At 41.8% G+C, this 14,553-nt stretch overlaps 1 protein-coding gene across 1 annotated transcript in view; it reads left to right on the forward strand.

The window, feature by feature from the left end:
• Positions 1-14,553, forward strand: part of LOC138945382 (fibrinogen C domain-containing protein 1-A-like) — a 55,322-nt gene that overhangs the window by 27,340 nt on the left and 13,429 nt on the right. The window contains exons 2-7 of the mRNA XM_070316811.1: positions 3,612-3,751; positions 4,547-4,763; positions 5,061-5,206; positions 5,552-6,044; positions 12,563-12,678; positions 13,858-13,954. Of these exons, the coding sequence (XP_070172912.1) occupies positions 3,612-3,751; positions 4,547-4,763; positions 5,061-5,206; positions 5,552-6,044; positions 12,563-12,678; positions 13,858-13,954 (1,209 nt within the window). The remainder of the gene's footprint in view (positions 1-3,611; positions 3,752-4,546; positions 4,764-5,060; positions 5,207-5,551; positions 6,045-12,562; positions 12,679-13,857; positions 13,955-14,553) is intronic.

Below are 14,553 nucleotides of genomic sequence, written 5' to 3' on the forward strand. Positions count from 1 at the left end.
CACTGTCACGCCCTCATTTTTCAACCAAATTGGTTGAAATTTTGGTCAAGTAATCTTCGACAAAGCCCGGACTTCGGTATTGCATTTCAGCTTGGTGGCTTAAAAATTAATTAATGACTTTGGTCATTAAAAATCGGAAAATTGTAAAAAAAAATAAAAATTTATAAAACGATCCCAATTTACGTTCATCTTACTCTACATCATTTCCTGATTCCAAAAACATATAAATATGTTATATTTGGATTAAAAACAAGCTCTGAAAATTAAATATATAAAAATTATTATCAAAATTAAATTGTCGAAATCAATTTAAAAACACTTTCATCTTATTCCTTGTCGGTTCCTGATTCCAAAAACATATAGATATGATATGTTTGGATTAAAAACACGCTCAGAAAGTTAAAACAAAGAGAGGTACAGAAAAGCGTGCTATCCTTCTTAGCGCAACTACTACCCCGCTCTTCTTGTCAATTTCACTGCCTTTGCCATGAGCGGTGGACTGACGATGCTACGAGTATACGAACTTGTTTTTCTTTCGTTTGTTTTGCTCCCTCATCAATTCCCTTCTAATATTTAATGCAGCCTTTTCTTTCTTTATTTTTTTTCGTAGTCTAAAAAAAATCCCTTCTTAAGGTTTACTCAGCTATTACGTTTTTACATTTAGTCAAGTTTTGACTAAATGTTTTAACGTTGAGGGGGAATCGAGACGAGGGTCGTGGTATATGTGCGTGCGTGCGTGTGTGTGTGTGTGTCTGTGTCTGTCTGTGTGTGTGTGTGTGTAGAGCGATTCAGACAAAACTACTAGACCGATCTTTATGGAATTTGACATGAGAGTTTCTGGGTATGAAATCCCCAGACGTTTTTTTCATTTTTTTGATAAATGTCTTTGATGACGTCATATCTGGCTTTTCGTGAAAGTTGAGGCGGCACTGTCACGCTCTCATTTTTCAACCAAATTGGTTGAAATTTTGGTCAAGTAATCTTTGACAAAGGCCGGGGTTTGGTATTGCATTTCAGCTTGGTGGCTTAAAAATTAATTAATGACTTTGGTCATTAAAAATCTGAAAATTGTAAAAAAAATTTTTTTATAAAACGATCCAAATTTACGTTTATCTTATTTTCCATCATTTGCTGATTCAAAAAACATATAAATATGTTATATTCGGATTAAAAACAAGCTCTGAAAATTAAATATATAAAAATTATTATCAAAATTAAATTTTCCAAATCAATTTAAAAACACTTTCATCTTATTCCCTGTCGGTTCCTGATTCCAAAAACATATAGATATGATATGTTTGGATTGAAAACACGCTCAGAAAGTTAAAACGAAGAGAGGTACAGAAAAGCGTGCTATCCTTCCCAGCGCAACTACTACCCCGCTCTTCTTGTCAATTTCACTGCCTATGCCGTGAGCGGTGGACTGACGATGCTACGAGTATACGGTCTTGCTGCGTTGCATTGCGTTCAGTTTCATTCTGTGAGTTCGACAGCTACTTGACTAAATGTTGTATTTTCGCCTTACGCGACTTGTTTTATTTGTTCGCCCTCTCATTGATTTCCTCGTACTATTTGTCTCAGCCTTTTCGTTCTTTCTTTTTTACATTTAGTCAGAAAATCTCTTCTTATTCAGCTAAGTCTTTTCTTTCTTCTTTTGATTTGATCTCTCATAAATTTTCTTCTAATATTTTACTTCTAACATTTCTTTTACTATTTGTTTTGATCTCATAAAATCTCCTCTTATTATAAACTAAATCTTTTCTTTCTTCTTTCGTTTTGATCTCTCATAACTTTCCTTTTTACATTTAACATAGATGACATCATCGTTGATTTTCTCTAAATTCTCTCGATGTCGAATTATTTGCCTGTGACTTCCTAGCAAGCTGCCGAACATTCCATGAACATAAGTTTTTGTCACTAATTGTTTGTCTGTGCCCCGGTGGGTCCATATATTGTTGACTATAACGTATTGTTTTGTCATTAAAAAAACGTTCCAACAACTTACCTTTCTTGGTTTTTTATTCTGAATTTTGGAACGTTTTCAGTCTCTTTGAATTTGGATTTTTTTTAAATGTAAAAAAGATAGTAAAACAAATCTTCACCAAATAAAAAGAAACGTGTTCAACTGTAAATATTATTTTCATTTTGTTTAAAATACTAATTCTGCTTCACTACCAAAGCTCTCTTCGATAGAATAATTTGTCCCATTTTATTACATAAAGCTGAAGAATATCAATCAATCAATCAATATGAGGCTTATATCGCGCGTATTCCGTGCGTACAGTTCTAAGCGCAGGGATTGTTATTTAAAAAAATTTTTTTTAATGCAATTTATATCGCGCACATATTCAAGGCGCAGGGATTTATTTATGCCGTGTGAGATGGAATTTTTTACACATTACATCACGCATTCACATCGGCCAGCAGATCGCAGCCATTTCGGCGCATATCCTACTTTTCACGGCCTATTATTCCAAGTCACACGGGTATTTGGTGGACATTTTTAGCTATGCCTATACAATTTTGCCAGGAAAGACCCTTTTGTCAATCGTGGAATCTTTAACGTGCACCCCCAATGTAGTGTACACGAAGGGACCTCGGTTTTTCGTCTCATCCAAAAGACTAGCACTTGAACCCACCACCTAGGTTAGGAAAGGGGGGAGAAAATAGCGGCCTGACCCAGGGTCGAACACGCAACCTCTTTATTCCGAGCGCAAGTGCGTTACCACTCGGCCACCCAGTCCCTAATTTAACACTCGTTCCTTTCATATCTCTCCCACTTATCTTACACGTTGTCATTTAAATAGGATTCCTGCAAGCAATTCAAATCCTATATCTTCGTTATTTTTTCAAAAATCAAATATAGATGTTCTTTCCTTTTTGGGTTGCGCAATCCTCTCACAATAAGGGAACATACTGAAATGCTATTGATAAAACTGATTCATAAACTCGCAAAAGCCGTCTCATAGTCCTATAACATCCCTTCCTCAAAACCTTCAAGGTACTGAACTTGTCAAATCCAGGTGCACGGAGCCCCTGGGGCTTTTAGTCATACCTCAGGCAGCTATCCGTAAGAAGAACTACCAAGTTTCATTGACTTGCACCCAAAGAGTCAAGAACTGCGATTTTTTTACGAATTAATTTCGTACTCGGACCCGGCTGGTCTTGACCTATTTTTGGATCTAAATTTAGATCAGGTAGATCACCACATCATGCACAAAAAGACACGTCACTAGCAAACTATGTCAGACATCATCATGAGTTTGTGTAAAACAAAATAGAGGCCGGAATCACTCAGTTGAATCGAACTCCGACCAAACACCACGTAATAACTAGGTTAATTTATGCACTCGCGTGAACAAGAAACTGTCGAGCTTCACAGATGTCGTCGTTGGGGAGTTTTGGGTTTGTTTTACTACCATAGGAGGATTTTTTGAACTGTAAATGCACTCAGCTGCAACAAAAACGCAAAACGAAGGCTGTGAGCTGCACTGTGCCGTTAAGTCTAGGGCACTGTAAGTCAGTCAACCTTCAGACGTAGAAAAAGTGTTACCATGGTGTGAATACATGTATATTATTTGGAGTAATTGAGACACCTTATTACTGTACAGCGTTGGAGGCGTATCAGTGGGACGGAGGCCCTGAAGACAAGGCGAAGATCAAGGCATGTGTAGGAGGCAACGCGTCCTTCGCTTGGTCTTTCGTGACGGGACTTGGAGAGACCATGCTCGGCCGTGACTGGTGGTTTCAGGTTCGACACATTAGCTTCCACCATTTAGCAAAACTGTGATATAACACACACAATTTGTGAGTGATGGAAACAGGTTACTAACCACATGCTCAATTGTACAAAGGTTACTACACGAATAAGAATTGATGTATTTCCTCACACAAGCTGTTTCTGTTTTTTTTAAAAGACAAAGGGTAAACAAGACTTTTCACATTAATGTCGGGGAAAATATATAATGTGTTTCTCTTTGACCTGTTTCCTCATCTTTATCAACTCACAGTTCACAACACGTGACAATATTTTATCAAGACATTATATCTCCCTCTCTCTCTCTCTCTCTCTCTCTCTCTCTCTCTCTCTCTCTCTCTCTCTCTCTCTCTCTCTCTCTCTCTCTCTCTCTCTCTTTCTCTCTCTCTTTCTCTCCACCCTCTCTCTCTCTCTCTTTCTCTCTTCATTGTTCTCTCTCTCTCTCTCTTTCTCTCTCCACCCTCTCTCTCTCTCTCTCTCTCTCTCTCTCTCTCTCTCTCTCTCTCTCTCTTTCTCTCTTCATTGTTCTCTCTCTCCTTTCATCACCATCGCCTCACAGTCCGACTCAGCGGAAAGAATATTTATTTAGCGTATAAAACGTAATATTTCAAATTGTTATACAGTAAGAGTGAAAACAGAATTAAAACAATATAACATCATATGTACGTATACAATTACATTATTTTAATAATTGCTGAGTATAGAATTTAAGCATTATCACATTATAAGCTTGATATAGTTTCTGTGTCAATGGAATAAAATAGATATATCGGGCAATATTTTCCGCAGGCACCAGGCAAGGACAAGGGGACCAAGATAGCAACGTACAAAGGAAAACATTTCTACGCGACGGACAACACACGTGTTGATTTTCTCCCCAACGCGGGGCTGTCTCTACGCTTCGCCAGACCTCAGGATTCCGGCAACTATTCTGTGCAAGTGAAACTTGAGCAGGCAAACTCGTCTCTTGCTTCCGTTTGGAGGACGGTGACGCTGTCTGTTACAGGTAATTGTTTTTGTTTTTTCACGTGATGGCTTTCTATGATGAGCAACAACTACCAGCAAGCGATGTCGAAGATAAACGAGTGTAAAGCAACGTGATTGCTACATTCATCTATTTGCATTATTATGTTATGTGTGTTAACACTTTGTATTTGTCAAAACATTTAGGACTATTTTATTTCAAAAGCCAATGTAACCGTCGTGGATCAACTGTGGCAGGAAAATGAAAATTAAAAGTGCGTAGTTTATAATGTACTGTGACAGCGGTCATATAAATTAGCACATTCACTGTTCGTTGCAGACAGACCCCTAGCTACACAAGATGGCGCCCTCCGCCTCACACTGAGTAACGCGGTTCGGGATGACGTCACAGAGGACTGGACACTGCAGCTACACTGTGGTCAATTTGTGGACCTTGGTCATCCCCCTGTAGATGTCGTCTGGAAGGTGTGTATGTGTGTGTGTGTGTGTGTGTGTGTGTATGTGTGTGTATGTGTGTGTGTGTGTGTGTGTGTGTGTGTGTGTGTGTGTGTGTGTGTGTGTGTGTGTGTGTGTGTGTGATGTTTCATATTACTAATGCGGTATTTATTTTTCACAGTGGAAACACAGCACGGCCTCAATCGACAGAATGTCAACTTATTTCAGATCATCTGAGGACAGTACATGTACATGCTTTCAGTTCTCTGTTTTGACCACTTGCTTTCTGCTTTGTCGTTCCGTACTAGTTGTCTATCTTACACCACCGTTGATTTTTCGAAATTTTCTCCATGTCGAACATTGATTGTCTGACAGACGCCATCAGGTGAGGTGAGGAACAGCAGCTACCGGGACAATGGCACGTTTGTCCTGTCGCTGTCCAGCCCTGTCCAGGGAGGTAGCTATTCCTGTCACCTGCCCCCTTCTGCCCCCGCTGCCCGCTGTCTGACCGCTACCTCGCTGCGGAAAGCTGCAGCCCAGCTCTACGTAGGCAACAAGGACGTCAGGTTGTCGTTCTTGGAGGCCCGCCAGAGGGAGATAGAGCAGGTGAACAAAGACCAGAATGGAATCATAGAAGACATGATGCAAGTGAACAAGGACCAGAATGGAATCATAGAAGACATGATGCAAGTGAACAAGGACCAGAATGGAACCATAGAAGACATGATGCAAGTGAACAGGGACCAGAATGGAACCATAGAAGACATGATGCAAGTGAACAAGGACCAGGCGATGCAACTTCAGGAACAAGGCCTACACCTGAACCAAACCATATCAGAGCTGACCAAACAGTGCATTATGAGACCTCGTGAGTACATACAGAGAAAACCTTTCACAAAAGATACCAATAACTTTTAATTATTAAAAAAAGGAAACATGGGTTATAAGACCATTTGTTTAAAGAATGTGTTGGTCAACAAAACTGTCGACCATTGGTTTGCTGCTGTGTCTGGTTGAGGAGTTGAGCTTACCTCGATGTCTTTCATTTGCTTGAGGTCGCATGACAGCGCTGTGTAAATGTATGGGTGTGGTGGGTGGGTGAGGGAGGGTCTGTCAATGTTTTTGTATATGTATAGGTTACATCACGAGTTTTGTTTTTATATGGCTTGTATTTCAGTCAAGAACCCAGCGGATGAACATCAAGGGACACGTGAGCCTCTGGCGAGTGAGTCCTTTGGATATTTACCCTGGGTCTTGACTGAAATACAATCTATTCAGAAACATCACGAGTGTTGTAACCTGTCTATCCCTTGAAGACCCAAAAGTCAAAGTGCGATGGAAACATTAAGCTTCAGTTGTCTGTTCAGATGAGGCACTGAGGGCTTAACCTCTTCATATAGCTCAGTTGGTAGCGCGCTGGATTTGTATTCAGTTGGCCGCTGTCAGCGTGAGTTCGATCCCAGGTTCGGCGGAAATTTATTTCAGAGTCAAATTTGTGTGCAGACTCTCTTCGGTGTCCGAACTCCCCCCCGTGTACACTACATTGGGTGTGCACGTTAAAGATCCCACGATTGACAAAAGGCTCTTTCCTGGCAAAAATTGCTTAGGCACAGTTAATAATTGTCTACCTATACCCGTGTGACTTGGAATAATAGGCCGTGAAAGGTAAATATGCGCCGAAATGGCTGCAATTACTGGCCGTAAAAAATTTCATCTCACACGGCATCACTGCAGAGCGCCTAGAACTGTATCCACGGAATATGCGCGATATAAGCCTCATTGATTGATTGATAACTTATTCTTAACGCACGCCTGTTGATCAATGCCAAGTTGGTGCATAATGGCGGCGTCGCTGTCCCTGTCAGTTGAACGCCTCTTACACTGATTTGACTGAATACCTAGTGGTTATACACATGCATCTGCTGAGATCTTGGACACCTTCATCATCAATAGAGCCTACTGCACCGCAGAAGAGATAGAAATACTTGAAAAAGGCATGAAACTACCTGTCCAGAGGACTCTTGTAGTCGATGATGTACCGATAAGAGCGTGTGTAATAATACTACTACTAATAATAATATGGGAGATTTATTGAAACACACGACCTTCCGATTAGGAGGCCGACGTCTTACCACCACGCCACTGCGCCCGTGTACCGAAAAGAGCACGCCTGTGACATCTTAGGCATGACTGTAGCGTGAAATAGGCTGGGAAGCGTTTGGATGTGTGCGAAGTAATTGCTATAAAATTCATTTTAGGTGCAGTTGATTCATTTCAGTGTGCCTGCACACATCTAATCGAGTTGGCCGGGAAAAAACCATGCGATGAGTCCGAAATATCGTACATTTTATTTTAGTTTTCGGAGTGACAGTTTTTCACAAGCTACCCAAGGAAACTATTCAATAACATCACACGATAGCTTAATCAGCATGGCGTAAGCAGTTTATTGGTCTCATCTATGTATAGATATATTTGTTTGTTTCCCAGGGGCGCATTTCACTGCTCGCATTATAATGATTGTTAGGCGATTGCAGATTCAGTCTTTGTCTATGTGCCTTGTGAAATTATGTCCATTGAGAACAACGTGGATCGTGCATGTGACTGTTAGGTAATACGTTTTTTTTCATGTTCAGCTTCACCTACGTACATGTATTTCTTTCAAGGTTACCTAACATTATATCAGTGCAATAGGACAAGCAATCATTCAGCTCAGAAGGCCAAACACTGTTATTGCACCATTGCAGTTTGCACTTGGCGTGCAAATGCACCGATCATTCGGTTCACGGTTTCTGATCGATACCCTCAGCCACCTTGGCTGTAGCTGTTCTTACACAGAGGTACGGAAATTTGAACTGAATGCTGCGCAATCATATGGCATTGATCTCCCACCTACTACTGTGTATGCCTGCCTGTGCAGAAATCCCCGACGCAATGCAGTCTGTCACAGACGTTGCATTCCATTCTAGCGAGCAACAAACGCAGCACAAAGAGTTGAGCGTGGCAAGGCAGAAGCGAGATCACACAGACATTCAGCTGATCTTGAGATATCTGCTTGATAGGAACCCTTTCACTGTGGATACAGCCCTCCGATCCATTTCAAGCGGAAAAGAAGCTGAAGCTACTGTGAATGCAGAACAAGCAAAAGGCGTAGGAAACAAGATTCTGAGCAGCATGATCGGAAATAATGTTGTGGATTTCACCTTTAAAAAGAAGGATCAAGCTGTAACCATGGCTCTGAAAGCCAAGTCGTCTAATCTGCACGATGATCTAGTACATGTTCACTCCATGCTGTTGTTCCAGAGATTAGTGACAACTGTAAAGAACACCAACGGATGTCTTGAGGACGCCTTTGCCTTTGAGATGTGCAGTGTCCCAGCATCGCTGTTTGCTTCGGGTGGTCTGCCAAGACAAGGTACCAAGGCTGCACTGGCAACTTACATCTGGACTTCAACAAAGCAGATAAATGGTGTTATTCCTGATGATGTAACATATGTCATCGATCGTGGCTTTCTGTTGCACCTTCTGCCCTGGTGCCGTGGTTCAACATGCAACCAGCTTACTCCGAGTTACGCAGACTTTCTCATTCGTCATTTTGGCAAAGGAACTGTTGTTTTTGATGGATACAGCTGCGGACCTACCACCAAAGATGCAGCCCATTTGCGAAGAACAAGCAGAGCCAATACAGCATGTGCCATCACTTTTGAGGGTGACATGGTCCTGTGCGAACCAAAGGAGCGCTTCCTGACGAATCCAAACAACAAACAGCGATTCATCAACCTCCTTAGTTCCCGTTTTTCACAGCACGGTTTTGACACTGTCCATACAACTGCTGATGCTGATAGGCTCGTCGTAAAGACTTCTCTGGAATTGGCAAGGAAGGGAAACGTGATTCTGGTTGGCGAGGACACCGATCTTCTCATCCTTCTGTTGTACCATCTTACGCCAGATCACTGCCCCGTCTTCTTCACATCAGTGAGATCATCGACAGCAAAATCAGCTGCAAAAGTGTGGGACATCAGAAAAGTCCAGACTGTTCTTGGATCTCAAGTTTGTGAGAACATCCTGTTTGCGCACGCCTTTAGTGGATGCGATACAATTAGCAGTCCATTCGGGATTGGAAAACCAATGTGTTTAACGAAATTGACCCAGTCAACAGTGTTCGTGCAGCAGGCCCATGTCTTCAGCGCCAGTCCTTGCAGAGACACTTGTGACAGGGGAGGCTACCGCTCCTTTCACAGCAGACTCTGCACCCGAGTTGTTGGCCTTTAAAAGTCAACACCGGTGTATTGTAGAATTCTGTTTGTGATGGGGTCTGGTGGTTTCCGATTGTCTGTATGTTCATGGAAACCTTCGGGTTTGCATAACAGTTTTTATAGGGCTAAGAAATTAGCCCTAACATTTTCAATCCTGTTTGATTGCACTTCGCCTCCCGAGGTGATCGTAGTGTTTCGGCACTCGGTTACATCTGGTGCTTGCGAGTAGGGATGGGACTCGGCATGATATGTTCAGGTAATGGCATAATATGACCACTGAACATTTTCGTGCTGTTCCCATTCTGCGAACTTGGGATGGACAGTGGTCCCCCGGTTCGGAACTTCGGGACGAAGTTCATTCAAACGGGGGCGATTGTGACAGGGGAGGCTTCCGCCCCTGTCACAGCAGACTCTGCACCCGAGTTGTTGGCCTTTAAAAGTCAACATCGGTGTATTGTAGAATTCTGTTTGTGATGGGATCTGGTGGTTTCCGATTGTCTGTATGTTCATGGAAACCTTCGGGTTTGCATAACAGTTTTTATAGGGCTAAGAAATTAGCTCTAACATTTTCAATCCTGTTTGATTGCACTTCGCCTCCCGAGGTGATCGTAGTGTTTCGGCATTCGGTTACACACTGATGAGCTGATAGGAGCAGGAGAAAGGGCCTTTGTAGAACTCTATGGGGGGAAGGAAAGAGACACTTTGAACTTCCTCCGCTACATCAAGTACATGCAGAAAGTCTCTACATGTACCTCATCGTTTCAGCCCTGCAAACTCCCACCTACATCAGCAGCAGCTAAATTCCATTCCATGAGAACATACTTCCAGGTGCAAGAATGGATGCACTTGCATCAAGAACAGTTCCTCCTGGATCCGATGGACTGGGGATGGGAGATTGTTCAAGGCGCCATGCTTCCTATTCTCATTGACATTGCTGCTGCTCCTGGTGATCTACTCGATGTCATCCGATGCAATTGCAAGACAGAGTGTCGAACAGCAAGATGTTCATGCCGAAAACACGGCCTCGTGTGTACGTCTGGCTGTAGAGAGTGCAGAGGGGAGAGCTGTGCCAACACTGTGACCGAGGTTGCCTGTGTAGGTACATCAGACGATGAAGACGGGCTTTAGCGTAAGTACGAGGTCATGTTGAATAGAGTGTGCGTGTGCATGTTCACATGTGTAATGCAACAGTAACGGGTAAAGGAGGGAGAATATCAGCACAGTAATTGTCAACTCACATACCTGTCAAACGCGACCCGGGAGACGCGCCCTGTGAAACCACACCGAATGCGCTAGATTTGAGCTTCGGCGACGTTATTTCGCGCTAAATAAATGCAATTGAACCAATTTATCAACTGAATGTGCTTTTCTTACATACTATATGAGGGACATATGGCACATCCCTTAAAATAAGACATGTTATAGACGTGAGAGATGAGGGACGGAGCATATTCGGAATACCGTTATTGCGCAGTTGTCATCATTCTTTAAAAGCTTCAAAAATATAGTTCGCATGGGAAAACGTTGGCCAACTCGGTTTTACCTGATCAATGGATGCATGTAGAGTACAAAAAAGGTGAAATAAATTTTATAGCAATTTGTTCACACAGGAGGTGAAATCTGATGAAATCTGCCTAGCCTAAAAATATTGGCAGTGCAGGTCGGACGGATTGGGTTTTTAACGATTGCTAGTTTGACTTCTGTTTTACTGGAGAGAGCCGGCTAGAATTATCATGTTGATCACAAGAGAAAAATAGAACATCGAAAACGAGGAAACAAATAACAGTGGACAATTAGGTCCCCGAAAAATGACGCGATGGACGACAGACGTCATGACATCTACGATGCTGTGATGATAGTCTCGATAGTCTCGGCAGATCGAGACTAAAACTGAGCTCACTGAACAATCTGAACGATCTCGCGCAAGTTCTCAACACCGTGGTATTCCCAGGCACATCTAGTCGTCTGGTACATGTGCACTGTGGAATGTCAAAGTCGACAGAAAGTAGTGCACCCACTGTTTCTTGTGTTATAAGAGTAAAATTGATATATCATATGGTATAACAATATAGTACTCTTAAAATACAAGAAATATACCCACTGTAGATTTACAGAGACAAAGAAGGGAGGTCATGGGGTTTTTGTCATCATTTTCACGAGTTCTCATTCATAACCAGCTGGGGAATAAAAATCTCAGGTTCCCCATGCAATAAATCGAGGTGGTGAATGGGTTTAAGCTTTCAGGTAAATAGTGGATTGTCAAAATAAAAGCCAATCAGGCTGTTTGGTTGATTTTTGGAACCATCACGGTTTTGAATTCGTGTTTCCGATGTCAAAGACTAAAACGTTCACTCTCAAAGACTCAATCAGTGTTGAAAATCATGCAACTAATCTGTGCAATCACACAGTGTACAACGAAAGGTTTAAAACTTTAAAAAAGAAGGGTACATGCTAAAAAGTGACTGACCTTGCAGATAGGATGGCACCCCTGTGCATTTTTAGACTCCAAGAAAAGCGACGTAAAGTTTACGTTTGACATCACATTTTCAATTATGACGCGATCGATTGAACTTGTGACACGTTTTAAGGCCATGAACTGCATTCCAAGTGACTGACCTTGCAGATAGGATGGTACCCCTGTGCATTTTTAGACTCCTAGAAAGGCGACGTAAAGTTTACGTTTGACATCACATTTTCAATTATGACGCGATCGATTGAACTTGTGACACGCCATGAACTGCATTCTAAAAATCCGGCTCCCTTTGGGTAATCATGCGTACTTGTCGCACCACCAAAATGATGACAAAAACGATGTTTGCTGGCTTGTTGTCAGACCAGCATTTTGTTGTTGGTCCTCTGGGAGCATATAGCCTTTTGTAACATATTTATCAACCGCGGCCTTCGGCCTTGGTCGATAAAGATGAAAGAAAAGACGATTATGGTCCCCTCGGAGCAACAAAAAAGCTGGTCTGCCAACAATTAAGCCACCAAACATCTTATAGTATCTTCTAAACTGCAACATCAGGGTCATTTACTAACCGCAGGTAATAAACTATTCTGAATTCTGAATGTTTGGATTGTCATATATTCATGAGCAATCTATTGATTTGTTTTGTTCTATTTTTTACCCCAGGTAGCTGTGTGGACTGGTTGAGTCTTGACCCTCTAAGCGGTCTCCGCACAGTGTGTGTGTCAGGAGAACTAGTTACTGTGTACTGCGATCAGACCACGGACAACAGAGGATGGATTGTAAGTATGTGTGTGTGTGTGTGTGTGTGTGTGTGTGTGTGTGTATGTGTGTGTGTGTACCCATGTTTCCACAGGTTTGGTTGCCTAAATCACCATAAGGCAACTATCCACACGTGGATGGCAACCTAAACTCTGGATGGCAACCTAATTGTGTGGATGCTCGCTTCATTTAACACCGTTAAATTGACTTTTTTGACGGAAAGAATGTCATAACAATGTTCAAAATGACATTCTTTCCGTCCTCTATAGGCGACGAAATAGGTCAAATTTTGTGCATTTTTTAGTGCAAAATTCTTCGATGCCGGAGCGAGTACTGCACCCAGTGCTGTTGTAGTGCAAGTGCACTAGAAAGGCACTGCACCCAGTGCCGCCTCTTAGGTAACCATCCACACACATAGGTGTGTGTGTGTGTGTGTGTGTGTGTGTGTGTGTGTGTGTGTGTGTGTGTGTGTGTGTTACTGCATTGTATTCGTAATCCGAACATTTATATTTATGCCATGTTGCCTCTGAAAATGTGCTATACTTAAAGAGAATGGGTTATTGCCAATGAGATCCTATGTTCGCATACCTGGCGGAGACCAATGTGAACCGTTCGGTCTTCGATTTCGGCTAACCAAGCCTTTGAAGTATGGATGACTGATCTCGGGTTTTCAGTGTTGATCTCTTAGTTTCAGGTCGAAAGATTGACACAATGATCTAATATTGTATCACGCGACTTTTTTCTTACAGAATGATTTAGCTGTTTAATGGCCAAGTCTTGGTGAAACATCTCTGTTGTGCAAACATTTTTGTCCAGGATACGTGAATAATGAAATCTTCCTGCACACTAGACCTCAAAACGATACAATTAATGAGATACGACACCGATTGCAAAAAACAAGACGATTCTTCTTGACCCTCTCATCTAAAATGAAATCTTTGACGATAAAAGCGAAGTGAAGTCCGAACAGACACCATAAATGCCTATAATGTCATCACGTAAAGGTTCTGTCACTTCTTATGTATGTCCAAGGTAAATGACAAAGAATGTCTAGAATTGAGTTTGTCTTGGTGACTTATTGTCATTTCAGCAGAGAAAACTTAATCGCAAGGTCACCGCCAAGCTGTACAGGTATCAGTGTCGTATAAAAGGTTGGATATTTGCACCCTCGTAAGTATGCTTACACCGCCTTTTTTCAGGTTTTCCAGAGAAGAATGGACGCCTCGTTGGACTTCTTTCGGGATTGGACGGACTATCGCAATGGGTTTGGTGACCTGGAGGGCAACTTCTGGCTAGGTTCGTTATAAATGATTCAATTGTATTTAAATACATTGTCTAAAATCGCTGGGTTTTCCAGTAATATACAGTGTGACCCGGTCAAAAATCAACCCACAAAAGTCCTAATAACATCTTCATCGGTTGACCGAAATACTCGCTGAAGCTCGTATTTTTCAAGATCCGCTAACTTCGACCATTAATTTAAATATTCACTGAGACGAGGCTTGTATCCCATGTATTCCTCCTTTCTTCAGATTTTCAAAGAAAAACTGTGTTTTTGTGCCACAGTTTAATCGAGTTCTAATTAGGCTACTCTGCCAAATCAAGGGATTTATGCGCGGTTAAAGAGTTCAATGAAAATCATTCAATTCTGCGAACACTTAACATCAGTTTATTTGGGTGGGAATAAAATCAAGTACATAGTTATGCTCTTTTTCTGCTAAGGCGATAAAGGCAGATACTTTTTTTTTTTTTGATATCGCGAAGCAAGATTTTTTTTTTACGTTGTATTGAGTAGCAGACGAACTTTTGCACCCGTGTTCAAACGTCAAACACGGTATAAAGTTCAATTTTCTGAGTCAAGACAGTGTATTGAACCGGTTCGTTTTCTTGACATT

This window comes from Littorina saxatilis, linkage group LG13 (assembly GCF_037325665.1).
Source record: "Littorina saxatilis isolate snail1 linkage group LG13, US_GU_Lsax_2.0, whole genome shotgun sequence".
NCBI lineage: Eukaryota > Metazoa > Mollusca > Gastropoda > Littorinimorpha > Littorinidae > Littorina > Littorina saxatilis.